Source organism: Vipera berus (genome assembly GCF_964194415.1).
Source record: "Vipera berus genome assembly, chromosome: 7".
Lineage (NCBI taxonomy): Eukaryota > Metazoa > Chordata > Lepidosauria > Squamata > Viperidae > Vipera > Vipera berus.
In genome coordinates, this window is record NC_138209.1 from 61,783,449 (window position 1) to 61,796,357 (window position 12,909).

General features: G+C 41.0%; 1 protein-coding gene across 1 annotated transcript in view; it reads right to left on the reverse strand.

Moving 5' to 3' along the window:
* The window catches only part of PDGFC (platelet derived growth factor C), a 138,306-nt gene extending 130,699 nt beyond the window's left edge, over positions 1-7,607 (reverse strand). Inside the window, exon 1 of the mRNA XM_081332123.1 lies at positions 7,396-7,607. Within this exon, the coding sequence (XP_081188249.1) occupies positions 7,396-7,513 (118 nt within the window). The 5' untranslated portion in view covers positions 7,514-7,607. The remainder of the gene's footprint in view (positions 1-7,395) is intronic.
* Positions 7,608-12,909: the final 5,302 nt, after the last annotated feature.

Here is a 12,909-nt window from a genome sequence, read left to right on the forward strand (position 1 = left end):
GTCATTGAACTAACTAGATCATTGCTGTGGCAAATACTTGTGTTCCCGTATAATAAAGTGTAATACATCTTTTAGATAATATTTTATCTATAATTGGAGTGTATTCCCCACAAAAGCAATAGAGGCAGTTCTCACTTACCAATTACAATTGGGATCAGCAACTCCATGATTAAGCAATGCAGTGATAATGTGAATAGCATGTGATCATGGTGACTTACAAAATCAGTTCTGCTATAATCATTACGTGAATTCACATGGTCATTAAGTGTATTGTCACATGACTGTGAGGCCAGACTTCTTGCCAGCTTCTCTGGCTGTGAAGGTCACAAATGGCAATCACATAACCAAAGGATGCTGCAATCATCATAAATGTGCACTGGTTACTAAGTGCATCTATCAAAATCATATAATTGTGGGGATGCTGTGATGGATGCCACTTTGAGGACCGGCTGTAGGTCTCCTTCATTTAGCATTGCCGTAACTTTGGTCACTGAACAAGTGGTCACTAAGCAATGACTACCTATATTACAGATAGTCCTTGCTTAACAAAAATAATTTGGACTGGAATTTCATCACTAATCAATGCAGTCATAAAGCACATCATGTGATTGTTAACCAAGGACTATTTGTATAGAAATCCTGATATGAATTTCTCACTCAGTTAACTCACTGAGAAGCCTTATGAATTCTACCTTTTCTCATGTGACCAATATTTATAGTCATAAATCTGATACACAAAGAAATCTGATATAATTTTACTTAAATATTAACATTTTCACTGCATTACTAAGCATAGCACTCAGTTTGAACCAAATGAAATTAGCTGGCCTGCTGATCTCATAGAGATGTAACAACAAAAAATACTGAGGACAGAAAACTCAGAATTAAAAAACCTAATTGTGTATCATCAATTCCTCTTTTTATATGACATAATTCAAAGTACCATTTACTTATCTTTACAAATACAAAAAAGTTTGCCACCCACTATGAGTCACTGAATTTGCTGGCAAGATATACATTTACAGTGCTTAAAAATGTTCTCAGTTGACATTCAACTTTCAACAGCCACATTCCTAACATTTTTGCTGCATTACGTTTCCTGAAATATGCATCGATATGATACTTACAAAATGCTTGTATAGACTTCATCTTTCTGTGCTCTGAAATTAAATTCAGACCTCCAACACTAATGTTTTTTAATGCTAGAATGGTTACCATGAATCTCACACTCCCTCTGGAGGAATAAAAGTTGTCATTAAATGGAGCATAATAACATATGTTTTATTTATATTCATAGACTGTTCTAGCAATATATCTTATTCAACTCTAAAGATACAGCCATTCTGGCTAGATGTATCCACTGAATTTCGTCAACATACCTTTTCAATTTCATATCAGAGGCCATTTGATTTTCTGTTTGTAATTTTTGCACAGGTCAGAAACAGACTACTGAAAATGGAAGTAATATACTTTTTGTTTAATGTTGCCAAAATTGCTTTTACTGCTGCAATTAGATATAGTTATAGTTGGATGTATCCTTTTTATCTTTAAATGCCAAAAACCCCTGAATGAGAGCAGGAAACTGAACTGAAATGAAGAGGGAGATAATATGTTATCATATTTAGACTAAAGACATCTATTTCATTCCATCCCATTATTTATGGGATGGATCCACAGAACACAGTAAAGTTTAAGCCAACTTTTATAAATCACAATCATCTGACATATAGATATGCTAAGCTAAAGTATGCCACCGCGTCCCTTTTGCCCTGTTATGCAATGCTAAACTTACAGGCAATAAAAAAACTATGAGGGGGAAAAAAAGATTTGCCAGAAAACCTTTGACTCAGTATGATAAATTTAATACGGGATTTTAGAAATTCTTAAAATGAAAATGATTCCAAGAACAGAAGCTATAATCGTTAACAGTAAATAAACAATACTTTTTATTACTCAGAATAAAGTAATGCTATTGGAAATGGCTACTGCAGATCCATCAGTCTCAGAAATCAAAGTTCTAGCATTTTTTTAAGAATCATTACCAAAAGTTGAATTCTAATATGAACAAGAAAGTGACCCGATCTAATACAGGCACATAGTATTCAGATACTATTGGGTGTCTTTGTTTACGACCAGTCTTCCTCAGATCCTAATATAATCCAGCCACAATGTATCAATTTATTGAATTGGCTATTAAAAGGCTGAGAAGATGTGTGACAGAGCCACAGTTTACAAACCAGGCAATATTTTCATACTTGGGAATTGCTCTTTTAGTATCATACTGCTGTTCTATAAACAATGGATTATTAACATTAATAACATTCTCTTAACATATCAGAATTTCTGTGATTACATTTTTCCAGACTTTGCCAGTAAAATCTGTTGCTCACCCAAGTTTGCAAGAAACTTTAGTGCCCATATATTCCTTTCCAAAAAAAAAAACTTGCCTACCTATTTCAATTTGCAAACAGGAGTTAGAATAACAGATACTTTATGAACACTTCCTTTTATTAGTTCTCCCATTACTCCTCCAACTATTATCTACAACAGACATGTCAAACTTGTGATGTCATGTGACGTCACGCAATGTATTGGGACAGTTTTGCCATTGCTGGCAATGGGGTGGGCGTGGCTTCCGGATGATGCGTCCGGCCCATGGGCCGGGAGTTTGACACCCCTGATCTACAGAGTTACAAATACTTGAGTTATTCCTTGGACAGCAAAGATAACTACAAAGGTTACTAACAAGCAGTCCTGAAGCATATAATACCAGACATGTCACTAGAAGGCAAAATCACGAAACTTTGGCCATATCGTGTGGAGTAATTTACTGGAAAAAGCAATACATTTGGAAGAGTTAGCAGTAAAAGGAAACCAGGTCATCAAAGAACATAGTGGCTGGACACCACCAAAGCTGACACCAGCCAGAGCACAAAAAAACCTCTAAGAAATAGTGCAACATGTAGGGAGACCTGGCCCACAGAATTGGCAAGTCAGACTTGACTGAATGGACAACATCATCATCATCATTATCATCTAGGGTTATATTTTTCCAAGAGCATGGAAAAGATGATGAGCCTCTGTTAGTAGCAAATGTTCATAAACATGCTTGCGATATGTTTATTGCATAAAAATCTATATGCTGCCTTTGTCCTTTTTCCTAAGGACTTTTAATATATTTAATCTAGTTCAACTTCACTAATTGATGTTATCCCAAAATAAATCTTGGTTTTTACTCTACCTTCTTTTTGCCATTTCAGGATTATTAAGTTATCATGACATTTTTATAGTTAGGATTCTTAAATCCCTAAAACGTCAGTGAGGTTTAACCACACTATTGCCTGCAAAACTGAGTCTTATTTGTTAATATTATGCAAAACAAGGAATTAATCCATTATGATGTAAACAACATAACAGTTTTAAATGTGGACTTTCTCAAGCCAACTATCCTTTCAGTATCTTTATAAAACAGAATACTTCTGATATTCTCAACTTCAAGTTCAATACTTCTGTTTTAACCCAGCAACACTGTAGCTTGCAAAATGTCTTAAATTACAACTCCAAGAATTCCAAGGTAATAGATTTCTGGAGGACAAGAAGTTGGAAATACTATTTTAAGCAGCACCACAAAATCACCCTACCCAAGGGATTTATGCTCCATTCCTTAAGGGCCAGTAAATAGAAGCAAGTTTTAAAGACTTGCTTAAACAAGCCAGGGTAGAGATTGCACAAATTTTGGAAGGAAAGCTGTTCTAGAGGGCAGAAGCCATGACAGGGAGGCCTGCTTTCTGGAACCCATTAGGTGACATTTTTAATTAGTCGGGCCTGGATCCTATAGTTAAGATCTGGCTCTGTAGCTTTCATTCTGGGCATACTTTCTCCAGAAAAAATGCCACAACTCAGTAGAGTGTGCTTCCAAGTAAATAAGGCAATAACTGAACTAGAGGACCCTGAACAAATAAATAAGCAAATCTGACATGACTATGATTATATAACTATATACATAAATGTGTTTCCCCACAGAGCACCTTTTCACTGGCAATTACATCCTGTTTATCCTGTTACTGATTCACACACAAAAATGGTTAATACTGTATGCAGCAGAGCAAAAACATCATTCTAATTATAGCAGGTTAAAACTAGCTCAGCCAGGATGAATGAAATTCCATACATATTTATTTTATATCCCACTTTTCATTTAGGAATTTAAGGCAGTGTATGGAGCACTCAAAACAGTCCCGTAAACTTGCATGGCTGAGTGGATTTAGAAACTGGCTCTTCCAGCTCTTAGTCCAGCATCTTAATCATCTCACCACACTATCTCTTATGTATCTCATATTCAATAAATAATTTTTATTTCAATTTTAAATCAAAATATGTGCCTATGTGACAAATAGGGATGTGCAGCACTTCAGATATAAAGCATAAAAAGGGCTTTGAAGGGTTGTGGGGATGCATACCACACCTGTCACATAGTAGCCCTGTGTTCCCATATCCCTTACTATATCTGGGATTAAGGAAGCACCAGCAGATTGCACCAAGATATTTCAGAGTGGACATTTACACTTTCAGCACCTCCTTATCCTAAACAGTACATATTTCATGAGAGTCCATTCATACCATATGTGACCAGGAAAAGATGGAGGTTTTTTTAAGAAAATGCCAATGGATATACTATGTCCACATCTCTTCAAAGCACATTTTGTGCTTGGACTATAGCACTGCACATCACTAGTGAAGAAAAAAAGAACCATAATAAAAGCAATACGCAATGCAGGTAAACAACCTGACTGGCAAGCAGTATAATTATAAAATGGGATTGTTGTTTTTTATTATTTACCTTAAAATTTAAGAAAATCCTGCCAAACCTCTGGTAAAATAATTGCATTCCCATATTTAATTATACAAGCAGAATTTGTCCATGAACAAAATTAAATTCCTATTAACTGAAAATCACTATCCAGAGCAATACCATTCTAATTTTATTTTTATTTTTATTTTAATTCCATTTATATCCCGCCCTTCTCCGAAGACTCAGGGCGGCTTACAAGCTTAGCAGTAGCCTTCATTCTATGTATATGCCTGCTTATTAGGGCTTTCACACACACACCCCAAGCGGCATTATTACAAAGTCAGCTTATTGCCCCCAACAATCTGGGTCCTCATTTTACCTACCTCGGAAGGATGGAAGGCTGAGTCAACCTTGAGCCTGGTGGGATGCGAACCTGCACTAATTGCAGGCAGCTGGTGTTACTTAAGGAGGCATTAGCCCACTGCTCCACCAAGGCTGGCAGTTTGTTAAAACTGGATGAATTAAAAAGTAATTGAGTGATCTGTGGCTTAATCCATCGTGTAAAGCAAATCAGTGAGGTTAATTTATACTATAATGTGAAGTGCAATCAGATTTAGTAAATTATAGATAAATTAACTGTAGATTAGCAGTACTGCACAAAATTCATACAATTGGCTGCTAGGTTCACACAAAACACTAAATCACTATTCACAATTTACAAATCACACAGTGGCTGTTCCATAAAGAGCAAAACCACATTATGACTCAATGTTTGTTTATATCTAGCCTAATATATTTACTAATGTATTTAGCCCACAATAGTTCTTTAAATAGTTTTATCATTCCTCCACTCCTGATAAGCACTTGTATGTGACACAACAGCATACTGTAAGTAACCACATACAAAAAGTTTTTGTAGATTTCTTATGGAATTACAGACTTCAAATTAAACCAACAATAATCCCTGTTTTGTGTAAAATGTGAAAGCAAGGGTAAAATACAGGTGACAATGGGAATTCAGTCCAAGAATTGCACCAACTTCAATTAGTAGGATTAGATTTTCAGGCATGTATTTCAGTAATGATTTATAACACACATATGATGAAACTCTAATCTTCATTCCCCAAAAACAAACTACTTCCCTCTACCAAATTTAACAGATGAAAGAAGAGCAGAAGATAGGTACCTTCCTCTGATTAAGGACAGATATTACACTGTGGTCAATTTTCAATAGATATAGATGTCAGTTCCTGATTCTTTTCATCTGTTTCCCCAAACCTCTGCAATACACTAGCTAGGGACTGAACTGGTTTTTGACCAATAGTCTCTTGATGCCTGCAGGTGCCATCTGCTAATAATATGAAACTCTTTTACTTCCATCAAGAGGGGCAGTATATTTCTCTTTCTCTGCCAGAAAATATTTACTATATATCAGGGAAGATTTTTTTTCCAGAAAATACAGGGCTCTAATGTGTTCAAAGCAGACCTTCATTCAGTACTGTGTTCATTTTTTCCTACTGTAATTTTAAGATTTATTTATTTATTTTTGCCTTTTATTTTTGCCTGTTTGGCTAGTTTGTGCAGAGATGAAATCACATCTTTCTAGCTCAGAAGGAAACTACTAAAACATTTTTTCCCCTTACATTAGCATCCACCACTGGAAAACAGGGTGTTTGATAGCCTAAATTAGGCTTATTCATGATGTGTTTTCATGTGGCATATAATATTCCTGTTTGCAAAGTGTTCCTTTAAATGACTTTGTAACACAAGATCAAAGAGAAAAGTCTTTAAAAAAATCTAAATAATGTAAATCATATGACATTCAGAGGCTAAGCAAATTACACACCCAGACATGAAAGGAGTCTTTCTCCAAGACTGCCCAACCCACCCCAAGGGAGCCTAATTTGAGAGTTTTCTAAACATTTCAGGTACACTTGAAATCTTTTTTGAAGTGATTCACACTTCCTATGCATATCGGCTTGTTTCCAGCTTGTTGAAAACAGAACTCACCCTCCATTAGCCTACGCTGCACAGACCAAACTTATGGAGGCGACAAAATGGGTGATTAGATCAGACACAACATAACCCCCCCACATGCAAAAACTCAGAATGAGGGAAGGGGAGAAAGAAAGAGACCTAATCTATTCCTATTTCTGACTTCTTAATTGGTGCCCTTTCAGCTTTATCCTGTTTCAGTTTACGAGACTGACAAGTTTCCCGGAGTGACAAAAACACAACGTGAAGCCCGGACCTGCCAAGTCCCATTCATTTTCGCTTCAATCTTTTAAGGCTCATTTCTGGTGAAAGGAACGATCTGATCCCTCCCAGGTTGCGCGTTGCAAGGGAGATCTTTACAGAACTGCCAGCCCGGGGCTGACACAGGCTGGGGTTTCTCAGGCTGAAAGCCCAGAGGCACTTTTAAAAATCACCCCAGAAGCTCCACCAAACAGCCCAACCCCTGAGGCTCTGTAAAAAGCAGGAGAGAAGGAAAATCCTTCCTCTCTCAGCGACTCCTCCTTCCCCGGCACGGATTGCTCCGACTCTTTTGTGTACCTTTGAGACAGCACAAAACGCACAAACCCCCGCCGAAAAAGACGCCTTACCGTTTTGCTCTTTAGCACTGGAGAGCTGGAACTTGCTGCTTAGATTGGATTCGGCGTGGACCGCCGGCCTTTGGCTGACCAGAACAAGTGTCAGCGAGATGATCCCGAAGAGGAACATTTGGGTAGGCTGGGGTGAAAACTCTCTAACGCACAACACACGCGCCCAGTCCTTGCAGACAGCTCAAGTACTCCCCCCGCGTCGTCGTTTTCACCACCTCCACCAGCCCGCGAAGACTGCACCGCTGGTGAGAAACCAGCAGCAGCAGCGAGCCTGCTCGGGCAGCGGAGAAGAGCTGGGTAGTTTCCACATAATCCCATCCAAAACTTTTTCCTCGGCTACAGTCTTTCTCTCCTCCGTCTCCAGGGTTTTCTCCCTCCTCCTCCTCCTCCTCCTCCTCCTCCTCCTCCTCTCCTAAGGTTCAAAGCATGATCAGCTTCCCAAGGGCGCCACAATCCTCACGAAAGCGGGGGGGGGGGAGAGAGAGAGGGAGAGAAGCGGCGGGCTCGAAGGAGCACCTGTCAGCTTCGGAGACGAGAGACTCCCCCACGGACCCAGGGGAAGGGGTGGAGAAAAGGAGCCCCCTTCGGGAGGAAACCGCCACCTTCTTCTCCTCGGCTTTGCGCTCTCCTGTTCCTCGGCAGCCGCGCCGCCAAGCCTCTACTGGCTGGAACTCCGCGTTGGTTTGGTTCGGTGTTTTGTTTTGTTTTTTTTTTTACTTCTCGCCTTCACGTGTTTCTGCCGTACCTCCTCGGCGCTCCCGGGAACGGGGCGGGCGGAAGAAGGCTCGGCTAGGCAAAGAAAAGCCGCGCGCTTAAGATCGCAGGCAGGCCGGGGAAGGGGGTGAAGAAGAGGAAGGGGATCGGGAGAGAGGAAACGCCAAGCTTGTCCTCGCCTCTCCCAAGGACCTCCTGCGCCACCTCACAGGAACACCTGGTGTCAGATTTACGCCGCAAAAGTTTTTTTTTCCTCTCTCTCTCTCTCTCTCTCGCCTCAGAGGAGAGAGGAAAAAACAACAACTACGGAGCTCTCGGGAATCCCTTGCCTTTAAAGCACCATGTACCTCGGTGCTTATTTCCTAATGCCTTCCCCCCACCCACCACCCACCCCGTGTTTTCTGCTCCACCCCGAATTCGCCTCCCTTCCACTCTCCTTACGTAGCCATCTATGGTCTTAATACAGCCCCTAAGTCTGTCTCGCTTTCAACTCCCCCTTAAAATTCTTCATTCAGAGTCGACGGTCCGACATAACTTCCCTCCTCTTGCTGTGCCGAGTCTCTAGGTCGGATGAGAAAGAAAGAATCTCTCCCGCCCGTGTCCCTTCCTTTCCCCCCCCCCCACTTCAAGCGACAACAGGAGGTTGCCGACGCTTAAGTCAGCCGGTGCAGGAAGCCCTGGAGCGGCCAGTCCGGGGCGCCTGGTTGCAGTGCTGGATGTCTTTTGCTCCTCCTAGAAAGCGGTGGCGGCACCGCCGGCAACAGAAAGAAGTCGTTCAAAGTTCAAGCTAGCTACTGGACGCCTATTCGCACTTTCTTTCTTTCTTTCTTTCTTTCTTTTTTTTTTGAGTACTTGTCTGCCAACCCGCCCCATTATAAATGGCGCTGTAAAAGAAAAAGTCCTCCGCCCAAGCGTAACTTGCATGGCGTTTTCACAATGTGGCTGTGCTGAAGTGCATTCAGTCAGAGCACAAGCAGGCTGCGGCTTAGTTCAGACATTGTGGTACTCGTGGAATTTGCTTAACTGTGATGAAAGAAACCACAGATCACATAATGTTCTAAACCAAGACCAAGAAATTATACTTCAGGCCCTATCCTCGCTTGCACCTAACCAGAACACAAGGATGCCTTGACCATATACATCTCTAGGGCTTGTTGAAGGAAAAATCTTCATCAGGGTCCAGTCCAAGCTGGGAATAGAAAACATGGAGACTGCTTTAGAAAGAAGGTTGTAGTTTATTGAAGAGGAGAGCCAAACAGAAAGATGGCTCTGGAAAAAGAAGAGTGACCACATGTAGCGGGGAGTGGGTTTTTATACCTTCTGGGGCTCTTGAGGTTGTTTATTGTTCCTGTTTGAAGCTTTCTATTTCCTGTGTCATGTACTTTGACCCGAGTCTGAGTGTGCCTTTCTGGTATTCTGATGGTTGTGGGTTAATCCTGTTAGGTTTCCTGTCCTTAGAATTTGAGTGGGGTGTGTGGATTTTAAGGGTCTTTGTCTTCCTATTATGTTTCTTCAGTTTCTAGCTGGAAGGCTCCAGCCTTACTGAATGGATTATTACATCTGCATTTCTAAAAGCTGGTTTCTGCTGAGTTGTCTGGCTGGGAGTGCGTGTGGAGAGGTTTCTGCCTTTTTAAAGATCTTCTCCATTATTCCTTTGAGGAAATATATTCTGCCTTTTTAATATACTCCAAAATATTTCTTTCTCTGGATTCTTCCCACAATCCCCCCCTTTGTGCCATAAGAGGGTCAGTGACACATTGTTACTGCCACAAAATTAAAAATTGATCTGGTCAGGGAGACTTGATAAACAAGCTTTTAAACTCTTAATGCAAAAAGGGAAGGCACTAATAGAGGCAGCAGAAAAAGATCCCTGCATTGGCTCCCAAAAGGGGAGCTTTTCAACCCATAAAGGTCTAAAAGGTCAGGGCAAATGTTCTGTTAGGTGGAAAAGAAAATTATAGTGTCCAATATTCTGTGCCAATTATTTTAGATATTGGATGTCACCTTGAGCTTTTAGTCAGGTTTGCACATTCCTCCAAAATTCTTCACAACCCTGGTTTGCCTCAGTGCATAACCCCTGGCTGCCCATTTTCAAGAGTTGCTTTCTGAGCCTGCCTTAGCTCTTAGTTCAGTGCATACGGGTTTCTGATGTCCAACTGAGGTTAGCCAGTATGCAAGCCAGGCTATTAAATTGCATACAGTAAGCCCTAGGACTCCCACTTTGAGTCCACCAGTGCAACATATTCAGGGCTTGGGTTTGGAGATCTTTTTCCTGCTACCTCCTCAGTGAGAGCATATGAATTGCAAATTGCCTGAGGGGGCCTGATTCCCTCCCCCTTGGAATTTGCAGCAAGTTGTCCATGCAAAGCTTTAATGCCATGGGGCAAGAATCAGGCTGGAGCTTTACTGAAGGTAGGTGAAGGGTGAAGGGTGAAGCCTTAGTGTGATTCTGAATGGTGTGTGTGTGTGTGCGCGCACATGTGTGCACGTGCATGCAGCTACTTCTACAAGACAGTCAATACAAACATTCTGGACAAATTTTCCTTCCCACCAGAAGGTCCAAGATCCATTTGACTGGCTTATTACAACACAAATGAGGCAAGAAAGAAAATCTTACAATGAGTTTCCACCCTCCCCCATAGTCTTCCTAGTTTTCTTCTGAGGCTTCATGTGGGGACCAATGGCTCCAGTACTCCTTCCTTCCTCTGCAGATTTCGCAGGCATCTGGGTAGGACTTGGGATGATTTGTTCCATTCAGGTTACATGGTGGCTTTTTAGTGGATGGCTGGATTCAAACCCAATTCCATGGTTCAAATGAATGGAGGCAGCATCTGGGTCAGTGTGCTCTGCTTCCAAGGGTTGCAGGGGTCATCTATGCAGGGCTGAAAGACATGAGAACAAGGTCCCCTCCCCCCTTTCTGGGTAGACTCTCCCAGGAGAGGCTTTGCTGATCAAACAAAGGCATGGAGAACAGAAGATAAGAAATGGAGAAGTAGATGGGTGGGTGGGGTTAGCTTGCAGGCAGAGTTTGAAAGGGCATTAATACTGCAGTTGCTAAAGGAACAGATAAGACCAGTCACAATAAAATGGGGACACCACAGATGAGGACAAAAGAGAGCTGGATTCTGGTAAGAGAACAAAAATGAAAGGTCTCACTTCTGAAATTGAACATTTGCAACAAGTTAGAGAGGACTCAAGGACTTGCAACTTGAAAATGCTGAACAGCTTGAGAATGCTGAAAGCTCCATATAATTTTAAAAGCCTAATATTTTAAGGTGTGCAATTTGCCAGGGGCAGGAGAATCTACCTTTAACATTAATTCTAAAATAGACCACATTATTTTAGAGATTAAAAAATGCTTATATGTTCTAGGATTAGTTTCATAGTAGTTTCACTGATTAGTGATAGGATAAGAAAAGTAACTTAAGAAGAAGAAGAAGGTTATTTCCCTACACAAGCAAACTTGAGCTTCATAAGGCTCTTGTAGCTAGACCAGGGGTAGGCAACCTCAGCTCTTTTATGACTCATGGACAGCTGACTCAGGAATTCTGGGAGTTGAAGTCCATGAGTCATAAAAGAGCTGAGGTTGCCTACCCCTGAGCTAGACATACCTCATCTTTCAGGAAAAGGATAGATAAAACCAATTTACAACACATACAGAAAATGCACAAACAAATAAAATTTTCCTTCTAAATGAGCTTAAAACATTCCCTCCTAACAAGGGAAGGCAAAAGAGAACTCAGTTATCTTAAGTCTGTTTTCTGGCCAGGCAAACAGGCTGAAGGTGTTTTGGTGGCTTATTTTAAGCAGAATTTCTAGCAGAATTTTAAAATTCTTTTCTCTTTGGATTAGAGACAATTAACAGTCACATTTACCTCACACACAAAGACAAGGAAAAGAGAACAGAAAAGAGAAACAGAAGTCTTTGTTTTACACACCCTGGCCATTCCCACCATAAATCTTAGTTAACTCAAATTAGGGAAGACACAAACCTTAAACATATCACGTGGTTGCATAGAAAGAGAGAAAATCACTATTCTTATATTTTAATTTCCTTTTAAGTACCTTTATTTAGCTGAATTGGTTTCCCAGCAAAGCCCCTTTTTTTGCATAATTCCTCTACCTGTCTCTTTTTCATACCTGTCTGAACGGGTAGCCGATTCTATCCCAGGCTTCAAGCAAATCTTTCACAGGGAAGCCTACATTGACCCTCGAACTAGAACATCCCATGATTCCCCTATTTCTCATGTAGGGGTTCACTTCGGCTCTGTTGAATCCTGACATATCGAAGCTTCCTAATGAGACTTTGGCCTACCACCACAGTTTTCATACCAAAAAAAGGGATCCAGGAGGACTCTGGTCCCTAACAGAGTATGGGACGCTCCGTTAGGGATTCTACCACCAAGGTTTCAGACCAAAAAGGGGTCTGCGACAACTCTTCTGCTCCCCGCAGAGAGTATGGGACGCTCTTTTACCAGCCTTACTTTCACTTTTCACCACCACAGTTTGCTGACTTCCAATGTCCGGGAGGACCTCTGCTTGCTTTCCCAAGGTAAGAGACGCTTCTAGCCCGGGGCTTAATTTTCTGACACAGGGCTTTGCTTACAGGGCCTTACCAGCTGGTTGCCCAAATCCAATTCTCTCATTCACTCATTTCATTCCATTTTCACACAGCCTCTCCCTTTTCCCTAACAAAAGGTCCTGTGCTCTGGCCAAACCCCCATGTTTTCCAGAGTCTGTTGCTTGGACTGATCTTTTGGCAGTTAGGAAAGACCAGAGGAAGTAAGATCCAACTGTGAT